The 14,173-nt window shown below is 68.5% G+C and overlaps 3 protein-coding genes across 3 annotated transcripts in view; all 3 read right to left on the reverse strand.

The window, feature by feature from the left end:
* Window positions 1-14,173, reverse strand: part of FAU (FAU ubiquitin like and ribosomal protein S30 fusion) — a 581,541-nt gene that overhangs the window by 289,129 nt on the left and 278,239 nt on the right. The window lies entirely within an intron of this gene.
* SIPA1 (signal-induced proliferation-associated 1) lies at window positions 316-9,658 on the reverse strand. Its single transcript, XM_030969900.1, has 12 exons — window positions 8,947-9,658; window positions 8,451-8,572; window positions 8,048-8,233; window positions 7,023-7,197; window positions 6,522-6,625; window positions 5,836-5,993; window positions 4,757-5,447; window positions 3,420-3,691; window positions 2,632-2,804; window positions 1,685-1,783; window positions 901-1,101; window positions 316-401 (listed from the first exon to the last, which is right to left on the reverse strand). Exons 1-12 carry the CDS (start codon window positions 9,656-9,658, stop codon window positions 316-318), a joined length of 2,979 nt encoding a protein of 992 aa, XP_030825760.1.
* LOC115916296 (pecanex-like protein 3) lies at window positions 11,814-13,817 on the reverse strand. Its single transcript, XM_030970001.1, has 5 exons — window positions 13,584-13,817; window positions 12,545-12,744; window positions 12,198-12,281; window positions 12,062-12,101; window positions 11,814-11,975 (listed from the first exon to the last, which is right to left on the reverse strand). Exons 1-5 carry the CDS (start codon window positions 13,737-13,739, stop codon window positions 11,859-11,861), a joined length of 597 nt encoding a protein of 198 aa, XP_030825861.1. The 5' UTR covers window positions 13,740-13,817; the 3' UTR covers window positions 11,814-11,858.

The following is a 14,173-nucleotide window of genomic DNA, read 5'->3' on the forward strand; positions in this document are numbered from 1 at the left end:
GGGGGGGACACACACACGGGGGTCCCGGTGTCACCTTGGGGGGGTCCCAGTGTCACACTTGGCGGGGGAGGGGACACGGGGTGGCGTCACAGCTTCAGTTTCACAGTTAGCGGGGGAGGGGGGGCAAAGGGGGGGGGTCCCCGAGTCCTGCGGGGTCCCACAGCCCTCGGGGGGGATTTGGGGGCACCTCTGGGGGTCCCCGGGGGGCTCTGGGGGTCCTGAGAGACGTCAGGGGGTCCTTGGGGGGGTTTCAAGGCTCCAGGGGGGGCTCAGGGGGTCCCCAAGGGAGAGGTCTGGGGGGCTCCAGGGGGGGGCTCAGGGGGTCCCGGGGGGTTCATGGGGGGCTCTCGGGGGTCCCGGGGGTCGCAGCAGCCGCTGGAGCCGCTGCTGAGGGTCCTGACCTTGGGGGGAGAGAGAGAGACCTGAGAGACCCCGACCCCCAGAGACCCCTGAGAGACCCCCGGCCCCCAGAGACCCCTGAGAGACCCCGACCCACAGAGACCCCCACCCAGAGACCCCTGAGAGACCCCGACCCACAGAGACCCTCGTGAGACCCCAACCCAGAGGGACCCCAGAGACCCCTGGGGAGACCCCTCAGATCAGCCCCATCCATTTTCCCCCAGTCCCTCCCAGTCCATCCCAGTCCATCCCAGTCCCCCCCAGTCCCCCCCAGTCCATCCCAGTCCCCCCCAGTCCATCCCAGTCCCCCCCAGTCCCCCCAGTCCCCCCCAGTCCATCCCAGTCCATCCCAGTCCCCCCAGTCCCCCCCAGTCCATCCCAGTCCCTCCCAGTCCATCCCAGTCCCCCCAGTCCCCCCAGTCCATCCCAGTCCCCCCAGCCCCCCAGTCCCCCCAGCCCCCCCAGTCCATCCCAGTCCCCCCAGATCCCCTGGGCCCCCACCTCCGGCGGCGTCAGGAGCCTCCATGGGCCCCCAAACCTTCTCCCAAGATCCCCTGGGCCCGGCGGTGCGCGGTGCGCCCCCCCCCATGGGCCCCCAAATCCCCGGACCCCCAAATCCCCCGTGCCCCCCAATCTCTCCGTACTCATCCTCGGGCGCTGCCGGGCTCGGGCTGGGCTGGGGGAGCTCCCGGAGTTGGTGCCCTGGGGAGGGCAGGGGGGGGGGAATTTGGGGAGGGGTCTCAAATGAGGGGGTGCCGAGACCCCTCCTCATTGTCAGCACAGCCCAGCGCACGCACAGAATCCTACAAATCCACCCAAAGCCTCCTCAGACCCCACAACTCCCTCAAAACTCCCCCAAATCCCCTCGAAGCCCCCCAAATCCCCCAGCCCTCCAAAGGCCCCCCAGACCCTCCCCAAACCCCCTGAATCCCCCCTCAAACCGCCCCCAAAAATCTCCCCAATCCCTTTTAAACACCCCGAATCTCCCCAAAACCCTGCCAGCCCCCCCGAATCCCCGGAAGTCCCTCTAAATCCCCTTGAAACCCCCCCAAACCTCCCCAAAATCCCACCAAATCCCCCCAAGGCCCCCAAATCCCCCCAAGGCCCCCAAATCCCCTCACCCCCGCGGGCGATGGCCTCCAGGAGCCCCGAAAATCCCCCCAAATCCCCCCTCAAATCCCCCCCAAACCCCTTAAATCCCCCCCACACGTCCCCAAATCCCCCCAAAACCCCCAAAATCCCCCCAAGGCCCCCAAATCCCCCCAAAGCCCCCAAATCCCCTCACCCCCGCGGGCGATGGCCTCCAGGAGCCCGCTGCAGGCCGTGGCCAGGCCCCCGATCAGGTCCCACTCCTCATCCTGGGGGTCCCCGGAGCCCGAGAGCACTGGGGGGGGACAGTAGTGGACCCCCAGGAGGGTGTGGGGGGAGGGGACAGGGACACCCCCGGGGGGGGGATGGGAAACAGCCCCAGGGGGTTTGGGGACACCAGGGGGGGACACGGGGGGGGAGAAAAGGGGGCACAAAGGGGGGATGTGGGGGGGACACGGGGGACAAAAATGCAGGCCCATAAGGGGGACAAAGAGGGGACATGGGGGGGGCACAGGGGGACAAGAGGGGACACAGGAGGGGCAACAAATGGGGGGACATGATGGGGCACGGGGGGGGGACACAGAGGGGACCCGGGGTGACAAAGGGCCACACACGGCGCCCAGCGATCGTTGCAGAAAGGCGCCCGGGGGGGGGCCGGGCTCGGGGGGGGCCACGGGAGCTCCGGGATCCGGGGGGGGACCCTGGGGGGGCGGGGTCAGAGGGGACATCGGGGGGGACACTGGGGAACACGGGGGGACCTGGGAGGGGACATGGGGGGGACAAGAGGGATGGGGGCACCTGGGGGACATTGGAGGACATGGGGGGGGGCATGGGGGGGAAGCTGGAGGGACAGTGGGGGGGATAAGGGGGATGGGGGAGACACAGGGGGACATGGGGGGGGGGGGACACTGGGGGGACTCACCGGGTCCCCAGCCGGGGGGGGGCTGTGGTGTGGCAGCAGCAGGTCCGGGGTGGGGTCAGCCGCGGGGGACCTGTGGTGTCAGAGGGGGTGAGGTGACAATTCTGGGGGTCCCCGGGGGAATTTGGGGGTTCTGGGCTCACTCACGGGCTGGGGGTGGCTCCGTGGGCGTTTTTGGGGCTGGGGGGGCCGGGGGGGAAGGGGGTGCTCTCCTCATCCAGGGCCAGCGGGAGCCGCAGGGGGTGGGGCCGGAGCCCCCCCGGGCCCCCCGTCGCTGCCCGCCCCCCCCGAGTCGCTGTCGCTGTCCCCGATGTCCCCGGGGGGGTCCCCAGGGCCGGGGTCCCCCCCCGAGCCCCGGCCCTGCTCCAGGGACAGAGCGTAGAGCTCCGAGAAACTCCTGGGGGGGCAATGGGGGGGTCGCGGTCCTAACTGTGCCCCCAAAATCCCCCAAATTCCTCCCAACGCTCCCCATGACCCCCAGACCCCCCAATCCCCCCCCAGACCCCCCCAAATTCCCCCCATTCCTCCCCCAGCCCCAAACCCCCAACCCCCCCATGACCCCAACCCCCCCCCCATTTCGAGCTGCCCCCAGACCCCCCAGATTCCTCCCAAACCCCCTCAGATACCCCAATCCCCTCCTGCTGCCCCCATTTTCAACCCCCTTTGCCCCCATGACCCCCAGACCCCCCAAATTCCCCCCAAACCCCCCAGACCCCTCCCGTTCCCCTCATTCCCCCCATCCCAACCCCCCCATTCCCCCCATTTTCAGCCCCACTTTGCCCCCTAGACCCCCCAAATTTTCCCCAAGCCCCCCGTGCCCCTAAAACCCCCCCAGAGCCCCCCAAATTCCCCCATTTTCAAACCGCCCACGACCTCCAGACCCCCCAAATTCCCCCATTCCCTATCCTCAACCCTCCCAAACCCCCCTGACCCCCAAACCCGCAGACCCCCCAAATTCCCCCCAAAGCCCCCATTCCTCCCCATTTCCAAGCGGCCCCAATTCCCCTCTCACAGCCGGGGCCGCCCGTCGCGGTCGGGGGGCAGCAGGGTCAGGGGTCCCGAGGGTCTCCTGAGCAGCTCCCGGAGCTTGCGGGGGTCTCCCCGGGGGAGGGGGCGCCGCCCCACGCGCAGCAGCCGCGCCCCCGGCCGCAGCCCCGCGGTCTCGGCGAACGAGAAGCGAGTGACGGCCGAGACCACCCCCAGAGGGTCCACGCGGAACCCGCGGCGACCCCCGGCCTCCCTCGGCAGCGACAGCTGCTGAGCCTCGCAGCCGCGGGTCACAGCCTGGCCAGGGGGGGAAAGGGTTAATGAGACCCCCCAGAGCTCCAGAGACCCCAGACCCATCCCAGAGACCCCAGACCCATCCCAGAGAGAGACCCCCGGCCCCCCGAGGCAGCGCCAATTCCCGAGCCTCGCACCCGCGGGTCACCGCCTGTGGGGAGGGGACAGGGACACTGAGACCCCCCAAAGACCCCCCGAGACCCCCCCAGGGACCCCCAGGGACCCGCGGGTCAGGGGCACCGAGACCACTCTCAGAGATCCCCATGGAGACCCCCCCAAAGCCCCCCAGCAGCGTTCCCCGCTCCCTCCCAGTCCCTCCCAATCTCCTCCCAGTGCCCCCCAGTGTCCTGTCCCCAGTGTCCCCAACCGTTCCCCAGTAGTTCCCAGTGCTCCCAGTACCTCTCAGTGTCCCTGTCCCCAGGACCCCAATTGTCCCCATTCCCTCCCACTCCCTCCCAGTGACCCCCATTCCCCTCCCAGTCCCTCCCAGTCCCCCCCAGTCCCCCCAGTCTCACCTGCAGCCCCTCCCAGTCCCTCCCAGTGACCCCCATTCCCCTCCCAGTGACCCCCATTCCCCTCCCAGTCCCTCTCAGTGACCCCCAGTCCCCCCAGTCTCACCTGCAGCCCCTCCCAGTCCCCCCAGTGCCCCCAGTCTCACCTGCAGCCCCTCCCAGTCCCTCCCAGTCCCCCCCAGTGCCCCCAGTCTCACCTGCAGCCCCTCCCAGTCCCTCCCAGTCACCCCCAATTCCCTCCCAGTGGCCCCCCATTCCCTCCCAGTCCCCCCAGTCCCCCCAGTCCCCCCAGTGCCCCCAGTCTCACCTGCAGCCCCTCCCAGTCACCCCCATTCCCTCCCAGTGACCCCCATTCCCTCCCAGTCCCTCCCAGTCCCCCCAGTCCCCCAGTGCCCCCAGTCTCACCTGCAGCCCCTCCCAGTCACCCCCATTCCCCTCCCAGTGACCCCCATTCCCCTCCCAGTCCCTCCCAGTCCCCCCAGTCCCCCAGTGCCCCCAGTCTCACCTGCAGCCCCTCCCAGTCCCTCCCAGTCCCTCCCAGTGCCCCCAGTCTCACCTGCAGCCTGGCCACCACCTGCGCGGCGCTGCCCCGGGGCAGCCTCAGCCCGACCCACTCCCCGCGGCCGTGGAAGATCTCCAGGCGCCCCTCGCTGAATCCCCAGCCCAGCACGTCCCGGCAGGCGCAGCTGAACAGGGGGCTCGGGGGGGCGACCCCCGACTCACATTTTTGCCCGGGGGGGGTCTCCTCCCCCATCCCATCGTTATTTTGAGGAGGGGGCTGCTCTGAGTTCACCCCACAACGATCAGAGAGGGTCTGGTGGGGGGCGGGGGGCGCCGCGACCACCACGATGCGTTCGGCGGCCACTCCGAGCAGGCAGGGCAGCTCGGGACCCCCGCCCATTTCAACGCGAGCCCCCCACACCAAGGCCCCCGCCACGCCCCCCAGCGATATGTCCGCGTTTCCCGAAGCGGAGCCGCCCCGGCGGAGCCCCCCGAGCGTGGGGAGCCCCTTGGGGGTCGCGGGGAGCGGGGAACCCCCGGCGTGGGCGCGCAGCAGCTCCTGCAGGTACTGGCGGCGGGTGCGGGCGGCCATGGCCCCCAGGCGCCCCCCCCGCGCCGCCGCGTTCTCGCCGTTGATGGCTTTGGCCAGCAGGAAGGGGCGCAGCCCCGAGCCCCCCAAAAAGCGCTGCCCCTCGGCCAGGGGGGGCCCGAAGGCGGGGGTGTCATCGGGACGGACCACGGCCACGCTATGGGGGGAAAGGGGGTTAAGGGAAGGCAAGAATGTGGGGGAGACCCCCCCCCAAGGGTTGGGGGAGACCCTGCTGGGAGTACTGAGACCCCAAAAATTCAGGAGAGACCCCCAAAGATCTGGGGGAGACCCCCAAGAGTTGGGGGAGACCCTCCCAGGAGTCCTGAGAACCCAAAAATCCAGGAGAGCCCCCAAAGTCCACAAAAGCCCCCCCGCCCCCCAGCCCTTCAGGAGATCTTGGAGACCCCCAGACCCCCCCAGGGACGCCCCCCCCACCCACCCACCCCCATTTGAGACCCCCCCAGACCTGCCCTGGGACCCCCAGAACCCCCTCGGGGAACCCCCCAAAACCCCTCTTGGAAGCCATTGGAGACCCCCGCCCCCACCTGTAGGCGGTGCGGGGGGTGCCGGGCTCGTGCACGCGCACCACCAGGAACACGTGCTGGAAGTGGCTGCGGAGCGCGCGCGGCGAGAACGGGAGCGCGCCCGGCTCCTGGAACACGATGGTCACGATGTCGTTGCCGATGTGGCGCTTGCGGAGCAGCTGCGGAGGGGACCCCGAAATTGTCATGGGGGGGTTCAAAGACCCCAAAATTGGCATTGGGGGGGGATCAGAGACCCCAAAATTGGCATTGAAAGGGGATCAGAGACCCCAAAATTGGCATTGGGGGGGGTCAGAGACCCCAAAATTGGCATTGAAAGGGGATCAGAGACCCCAAAATTGTCATGGGGGGGTCCACAGCCCCTAAATTGTCACGAGGGGTCAGAGCCCCTGAATTGTCATGGGGGGGGTTCAGATCCCCCAAAATTGTCACGAGGGGGTTCAGAGCCCCCAAAATTGTCACGGGGGGGGGCGGGGTCCACAGCCCCAAAAAAGTCATGGGGGGGGTCTCCAGAGGGACCCCCACCTCCCACAACCTCCCTGAGCTCCTGCCGGGGGTGAAGGGCAGCACTGGGGAGGGGACCCCAGACCCTCCGGACCCGCATCACCCTCTGTGACCCCTCTGTGACCTCGTGATCTCTCTGTGACCCCCCCCCCCCCTGTGACCCCCCCCCTTCCCCAGGGCGGTACCTGCTGTGGGTTTCGGGGGGTGAAGGGCAGCATGGTGCTGACGTGGAACATCACCTCGTAGCCGTGGTAGGTGGTGTAGAGCGAGTGCGTGCCCGTGGAGTCGGCTGGGGGGGGGGAAGGGGCACGGCCTGAGACCCCTCCCCACCGGGGAGACCCCTCCCTGTGTGTCCCCATGTCCCCCCATGTCCCCCCCATGTCCCCCTGCCCCTTTGTCCATGTGTGTCCCCATGTCCACCATGTCCCTGTGTCCCTGAGTGTCCCCATGTCCCCCCCATGTCCCCGTGCCCCTTTGTCCATGTGTGTCCCCATGTCCCCGAGCCTCTCTTGTCCCCTCATGTCCCCAAGTCCCTGTCTCCTCTCACAGCCTCATGTCCCCCCAGTTCCTGACATCTCCATGTCCCCATGTCCCTCCATGTTCCCCCATGTTCCCCCATGTCCCTCCATGTTCCCCCATGTCCCTCTGTCCCTCCATGTCCCTGTGTGTCCCCCTGTCCTGCTCACTGCGGGTGTCCAGCTGGGCCCGGTAGCCGCCGAAGCCCCTCAGCCTCACGCGGGTGCCCAGCAGGGTCAGGAACTGCTCGAAGGCCGGCCCGGCGCCCTCGTTGTTGTACATCTGCTCCTCGGAGCCCTGCCCCGCCCGGCAGTACAGCACGCCCACCTTGCGCTGGCGGCTCACCTGGGGGGGCAGGGACCTCGTGGGGGGGTCCCTGTTCTGTTCCACCCCATTCCATTCCTGTCCTATCCCATCCCATCCCATGGATCCCACCCCATTGTCCCATTATTTCATTATCCCATCGATCCCAACACACGGATCCCATTGATCCCACCCCATTCCCATCCCATGGACCCCGTCCCATTATCCCATTCTCCCATTCCATCCCACTGATCCCAACACATCAATCCCATTATCCCATCCTGTCCCATTTCCATCCCATCCCATCCTATCCATTTCCATCCCACCGCATCCTATCCTGTCCCATGGATCCCATTATCCCATCCCATCGATTCCATTGATTTCATCCCATCCCATCCCATTATCCTACCCCACCCCACCCAATCCTATCCCATCCCACTGATCCCATTATCTCATTATCCCATCCCATGGATCCCATTATCCCATTCCATTCATCCCATTAATCCATCCCACCCCAGCCCATCCTATCCTATCCCATGGATCCCATGGATCCCATTATCCCATCGATCCCGTTCCATTGATCCCAACACATCGATCCCATCAATCCCATTGACCCCGTTCCCATCCCACCCCATTCATCCCCATCCTGTGCCACTGATCCCATCCCACTGATCCCATTGATCCCATCCCACCCCATTATCCCATGATCCCATTATCCCATTGATCCCATGTGTCCCATTGATCCCATTGATCCCATCCCACCCCATTATCCCATTGATCCCATTATCCCATTGATCCCATTGATCCCATTCCAGTTATCCCATGGATCCCATGGATCCCCCTCCCCAAACGCCCCCCACCCTGTGCTGCCCCCTCCCCAGCCCCCCTTCACCCCCTGCTCGTCCAATTTGAGGAGGGTCTCCTGCACGGCGGGGGAGGGGGCAAGCCGCAGCCCCCCCACGGCCAGCCCGGGCAGCAGAACTTCCAGAAGCTTCCGCGGGGGCACCGCCCGTGCCCCGGGGGGGCGGCAGCCGGGGGGCAGCGCCTCCTCCAGCACCGACCCCCTCAGCGTCCGCAGCTGGGGAGGGGGCGGGGGGGTTAATTTGGGAAGGGGGGCGTAACTCATTGTACCCCCGCTGATGATGGGGGGGGTCTCTATGGGGGTTTTTTGGGGTGGGGGCGCTGATTTTGCCTCTCCTTCTCCCCCAGCCCTGCCGAGCCCTGACCCTCCCCACCCCCCCCGTGACTCCCCTCCCACCTGAGGCGCCCCCTCCCCCAGGACCCCCCCCGCTCACCTGGCAGGTGCGCAGGATGATTCTGTGCAGCACCTGCGGCGGCGCCCCCTCCTTCTCCTCCCTCCGCAGGGACACGGCCACGGGCCCCAGCCGGGGGTCCTCGCCCAGCAGGTTGTGGTGCTCTGGGGATGGGGGGGGGGGTCGGGATCCTCTGAGCCCCCCCAGGACCCCCAAAACCACCCCAAACCCCAGCCGGTCCCACCGGAGCTTTGGGCGTTCTCACCCATCAGGTTCCGATGCTCTGGGGGGGTCGGGAGCCCCCCAGACCCCCCCATACCTCCTACACCCCCTTCAGACCCTCCCCAAACCCCCCCAAGCCCCCCCCGATCCCAACCCGCCAGGTTCTGATCCTCTGCGCAGGGGGGGTCAAGACCCTCCCGACCCCCCCCCAAAACCACTCCCCCTCACCCCCTCCCCACCTCTCCCTCGCTGTCCCAGTTCTGCCCGCCCCCCCCCGACGCCCCCAGCCCCCCATTTCCCCCCTCCCCAGCCTCACCTTTCCCATAGAAGTACTTGCGGTAATACTCGGCGCCCTCATCGCTGTGCTCGATGGGGTGCGGGGGTCTCGCCCCCGCCGGGGGCTCCTCCAGCACGGCCACCGCCGCATTCGGCAGCTGCCCCGGCCCGGGGGGGTCCCGGGGGGGTCCCAAGCCCGGCTCCTGCTGCTCCCCCCCCGTCTCGCAGCAGAAGCGGGGGCAGCTCAGCACCAGCGCCCCGGGGGCGGCGCGGGGGGAGCCGGGCGGCTCCTCGGGCTCCAGGTGTGCGGCCGAAGCGCCCGAGATCAGGCTGGGGGGGCCCGGGGGGGGCTCGTTGGGATCGAACAGGATGCTCTGAACGTCGTAATGGGCGAGCAGGGGGCTCCAGGGTGGGCGGGGGAAGAAATCGGGGTCCCCCCCCCCCGCCAGCCCCAGCAGCAGCAGAGGGTCGTGGAATCGGGGGGACGTGGGGCTGCCCCCCCCCACTCCCGCGGCCTCCTCGTGGCTTTGGGTGCGGCTGCGGGGGGGCACCGACACCGGGGACCCCCCCCCATCCTCCGGGGGTCTCCCCGGGGTCGCCTCGCTGCTGCTGCGCTGCCGGGGGGGGGCGGCGGAGCCCCCTGGGGAGGGGGGAGGAGAGGGGACCCCCCCACCAAGCGCCACGGGGGGGGCGGGGGGCGGCCGGGCTAAGGGACCCCGCATTTTGCGGAGGAAGAGATCATCGGACTGCATGGCCCCTCCCCCCCAAAAAAAAACCCCGAAAATCCCTAGGACCCCTCAATCACCCCCCCCGCGACCCCCAAGGGCTCCTTCGGGACCCCCAGGACCCCCCCGGGACCCTCGGGGAACCCCAAGGGACCCTCAGGGACTCCCCAGGGCCCCCCCGGGGGTCTCTCGCCCCCCGGGTTGTAACGGGGATCCCTCAGGCAGCGATTTCTCAATGGGAAGAACGTGGGAACGACCGGCGCGCTCCGATTGGCTGCCCGCGAATTCCCGCCTGCGGGAGGCCCCGCCCCTTTTCCCACGCGCCCCTCTCCGGGTCGGGTCAATGGGGGGGTCCCGGGGGGGTCCCTGGGTGGGGAGGGGACTCCGTTCGCGGGGTTCGCTGGGGTGGGGGGCGCCGGTGACACCTGGGGAGGGACACGGGGGGGGTCAGCGGGTTTCTCCCCCCTCTCCGTGTCCCTCTGTCCGTCCGTGTCCGTCCCTCCATCCCAGACACCCCCAGACCCCCTCCCCACTCCCCGGACAGACCCCAAAACGCTGCTTGGGGAGACACTTGGGACCCCCGGACACGCGGGTCCTGGAGCCGCGATGTCCCCAAATGTCCCCAGCGGGTCCGGGGGGGTCCGGGGGGATCTGGGGGGTCCGGGGGGTTTGTGGGGGTCCGGGGGGGTCCGGGGGGAAGTCGCGGACCCGGGGGATGTTCGGGGGGGGCCCGGACGCGCCGCCGCCGGCGGTTTCCTGCCATCCAGGAAGTGTCGGCAGCCGCCAGCCCCCAAAATTCTGCCCCCCAAGAGCCCCCGCAAGTGACCCCCCCACACCGAGGGTCCCCCTGACCCCCAGAGACCCCCCCGGACCCCCCCCAAGCACGCCGAGCCCCCGCTTCTGACCTTGCCCCCGCTGTGAACTCGGGCGTCCGGCCCCCCATCCCCCCAACTTCCCTTCTCCGGCGTCCGGCCCCCCCCCGCCCCCCCCGAAGGAAGCAGCGTCCGGGCCCCCCCCCCAAAATCCCCCGGCCCCCCCCAGACCCCTCCCCAGCTGTTTAAACCCCGATAATTTGGGGGGGGGGCAGGATGGGTGATTCCCCCGTCCCCCGGGTACAGGTGGATGGGGGGGGGGCAGGAATTGGGGGAGGGGCGGCGCGGGGGGGTCCCCAAATCTCCTGGGACCCCCCCCCATGAAAAGGGGGGGCCCTGGGGAAAGGGGTCGCGGGGTGGGGGGTCACCGGAGTGGGGGGGGCGGGGACAAAATTTTGGGGGTGGTCGCGGGGGGGGGACAAGAGACCGCCGAGAAACGCCCCCCCCCCCGGGGTGAGCCCCCCCCTCAATACAAACCCCGCCCCGCCCCCCCAAGTCCTACCTGCGGCCCCTCCCGTCACTGTCCTGGGTGGGGGGTCGGTCGGTGTGACCCCCAGCCTGGGGGGGGTCCCGGGGGGGTCCCAGCCGTGCCGGACCCCCCGTTCCGAGCGGCTCCGGCGGCTCCCGGGCGGCCGCGCCCCCCGCCCCCCCCCCACCCTTCCCTTCTGCCGCTTCCTCCCACCCGGGGGGGGGGGCGGGGGGCTCAAAGGGTCCCTCAGACCCCCCCAACAGATCCCTGCACCCCCTCCCCATTTTAGGGTCAGGTGTTTGTGTGTCCCCCCAAAGAGCTCTGAGAATGGCGGGAAAACCATAAAAAAAAACCAACAAAAAAAACGACTTTGGAGCCGTTAGGAACTTTTATTAATTAATTAATTAATTAATTGCTCTTTTATCGCCGCCAGAACTCGGCCAAAAAAAAACGGCGAAAAACGAGGTGGGGAACCCCCAAGATGTCACCCAAACACCCCCCCCCCAAAATCCCCGGGTTTAGGGCAGGATCCCCCTCCCACAATCCCAGGGACCCCCCAATCCCAGAGCCCCCCCCACCTCAGGAACCCCCAGGGCCCAGCCCTTCTCATTTATGGGGGTTCAGCCCCCCCCCCACCAGCCCCCCCATTATGGGGCTGGACCCCCCCCAAAATGTCCCATTGACGCCCCCATTATGGGGCTGGACCCCCACCCACCCAGTTTTGGGGTCCCCCCACTCACATCCCACCGTGGGATGGGGGGTCTCACCTGCCTCAGAGCCCCCCCCCCACTTCACGGGGGGGTCCTGGGGGGGTCCCCGGGGAGGGGGGGCGATGGGGGGGGGCTGCCAGGCGGGACCCCCAGCCCTGCAGGAGGGGGGAGGGGGCTCAGGGTGGGGGTCCTGGCATCGCCCCCAGCCCCATCATTGGGGACCCCCCCTCCCTGGGACCCCCCCCCAGAGCGGAGCCAGTCCCGGTCAGCGGCCGTGAGGATGCCCTGGAGCTCTGGGGGGGGGACACAGAGGGGGTTTGGGGGGGTCCCGATGTCTGGGGGGGGGTCCCGAGGTCTGGGGGGTCCCGGTGTCGCTCACCCCCAGCCCCGCTGGCCGAGTCCAGGTGTGGCAGCAGCTCCTGGGGACAGGTGACACCAGGTGGGTGGGGGGTCTGTGTTTTGGGGAGGGGTCTCTGTGTTTTGGGGAGGGGTCTCTGTGCCCCCCCCACACTCACCGAGAGTTGGTTGAAGCCGCAGAGTTGAGGGGGGTCGCGCTCGGCCACCGCAGCACCGAGAGCTCCAGAGCCCCCCCGGGGGGGCTGCGAGGGGGCAGAGGTCAAGGGGTGGGGGGACATGAGGTGACCCCCGAAATACCCCCAGACCCCTCCCCAACCCCATCACCACCCCCCAGACCCCTCCCCAAATAAAGAGGGGAGACCCCCAACCCATCAGACTCACCCGGGGGTCCCTGTGGGGGCTGCGGGGGGGGGGGGACGACACAAAGTGACCCCCAGACCCCCCAAATACCCCCAGAACCCCCCCAAAAAGGAGACGGGACCCCCCCCCAGCCCCTCAGACTCACGCGGGGGTCCCGTCCCTCTGCCGGGGGCTGCGGGGGGGCAGCAGCGCCGCCGCCCCCCCCTCGGGGTCCCCGCGGGGGTCCCGCTCCCGCTCCCGGTCCAGGCGGGCGTGCAGCCGGAACGTCACGGCCTTGACGGCGCCGAAGAACGCGGCCACCAGGGCACAGTACAGGGCGGGCACGGCCCGGGACGGGGGCAGCGCCTGCTCGGGGCCGCGGGGGGGTCAGGAGCGCACCGGGAACACCCCCACAGAGCCCCCCTTAAAACTTGCCTACAGACATCCATTATCGCCCCTAAAGACCCTCCAAGGACTCGCAGAGAGTCCCATAAACACCCCCTAAAGACCCTCTAAAGATCCCCTCCAAAGACCCAAAAAAACCTCCTCAATTCTCCCCTAAAGATGCCCCATATTCCCTCTAAAGACCCCTCCAAAGACCCTCAAAGACCTCCCCTAAAGAGCCCCCCAAAGAGCCCCTCAAAGACCCCCCTTAAAACTTGCCTAAAGACATCCATTATCGCCCCCTGCAGTCCCCTCTAAAGTCCCCCCAAAGACCCTGCAAGAACTCCTAAAGATCCCCCTAAAGACCCCCATCAAAACCCCTAAAGAGCCTTTAAAGCCCTCACCTAAAGACTTCCCTAAAGACACCCACAGACCCCTCTGAAGTCCCCCCAAAGACCCTCTCAAGCCCCCTATAAAGACTCCCTAAAGTCCCCATAAACATCCTCTAAAGACCCCCTCAAAGACCCTAAAAGACCTCCTGAAAAGTCCCCTAAAGATCCCCCCAAAGATCCCTCTAAAGACCCTGAAAGACCCCCCTAAAGTCTCCTCTAAAGACCCCCTAAAGACCCTCAAAGACCCCCTAAACACTCCCCTAAAGATCCCTCTAAAGACCCCCTAAAGTCCCCAAGAAACACCCGCTAAAGTCCCCTCTAGAGCCCCCCAAAGACCCCAACCCCCCCCATTTTCACAGAACCCCCCGTCAACTCCTCTCCCACCCCTCAGAGCCCCCCGGACCCCCCGCCCGGTGCCCCCGTTCTCACCGAGTAGAGCCCGAGCGGCAGCCCGAGCAGGAACAGCCACACGTAGAGCCGCACGCAGTTGGCGAACGCTCCCAGCTGCGGCTCCAGGAAGCAGCCGCCGGTCAGCGAGGCCCACACGCCCTGCCGCAGCACCTGCAGCACCGCCTCCCCCGCCATGGCGGCGCCGGGACCGCCCCGGGACCCCCCGAGCCTCCCCCGGGCCCCCCGAACCCTCCTCAGGCTCCCGGCGCCGCTTCCGGGTGCGCGCGATGATGACGTCACATAGACAAACCACGCCCTCACGGATGGACACGCCCCTTACGTTACTCCGCCCCTTCGGCGGATAAACCACGCCCCTTTCCGGGTGTGGGCGTGGCCAAGCCCCGCCGTGCCCCGGAGCGCGCCCCCCAGCGGCGGCGGGCGGCGCCGCACCCCGGCCTTGGGGGGAACCACGGGGGAGGGCGGGGGGCGCACGCGGGACCCCTCCCCACCCCGGGACCCCTCCCCACGCCGGTATCCGGGCCCGGAGCCGCCCCTCCGCCCCTCCGGGTGTCCCGTGAGCCCACCGGGGGCAGCAGCGCCTCCCCCAGCCCCGTGCGGGGGTCCCGGGC

This window comes from Camarhynchus parvulus, unplaced genomic scaffold (genome assembly GCF_901933205.1).
Source record: "Camarhynchus parvulus unplaced genomic scaffold, STF_HiC, whole genome shotgun sequence".
In the NCBI taxonomy this organism is placed as follows: Eukaryota; Metazoa; Chordata; class Aves; order Passeriformes; family Thraupidae; genus Camarhynchus; species Camarhynchus parvulus.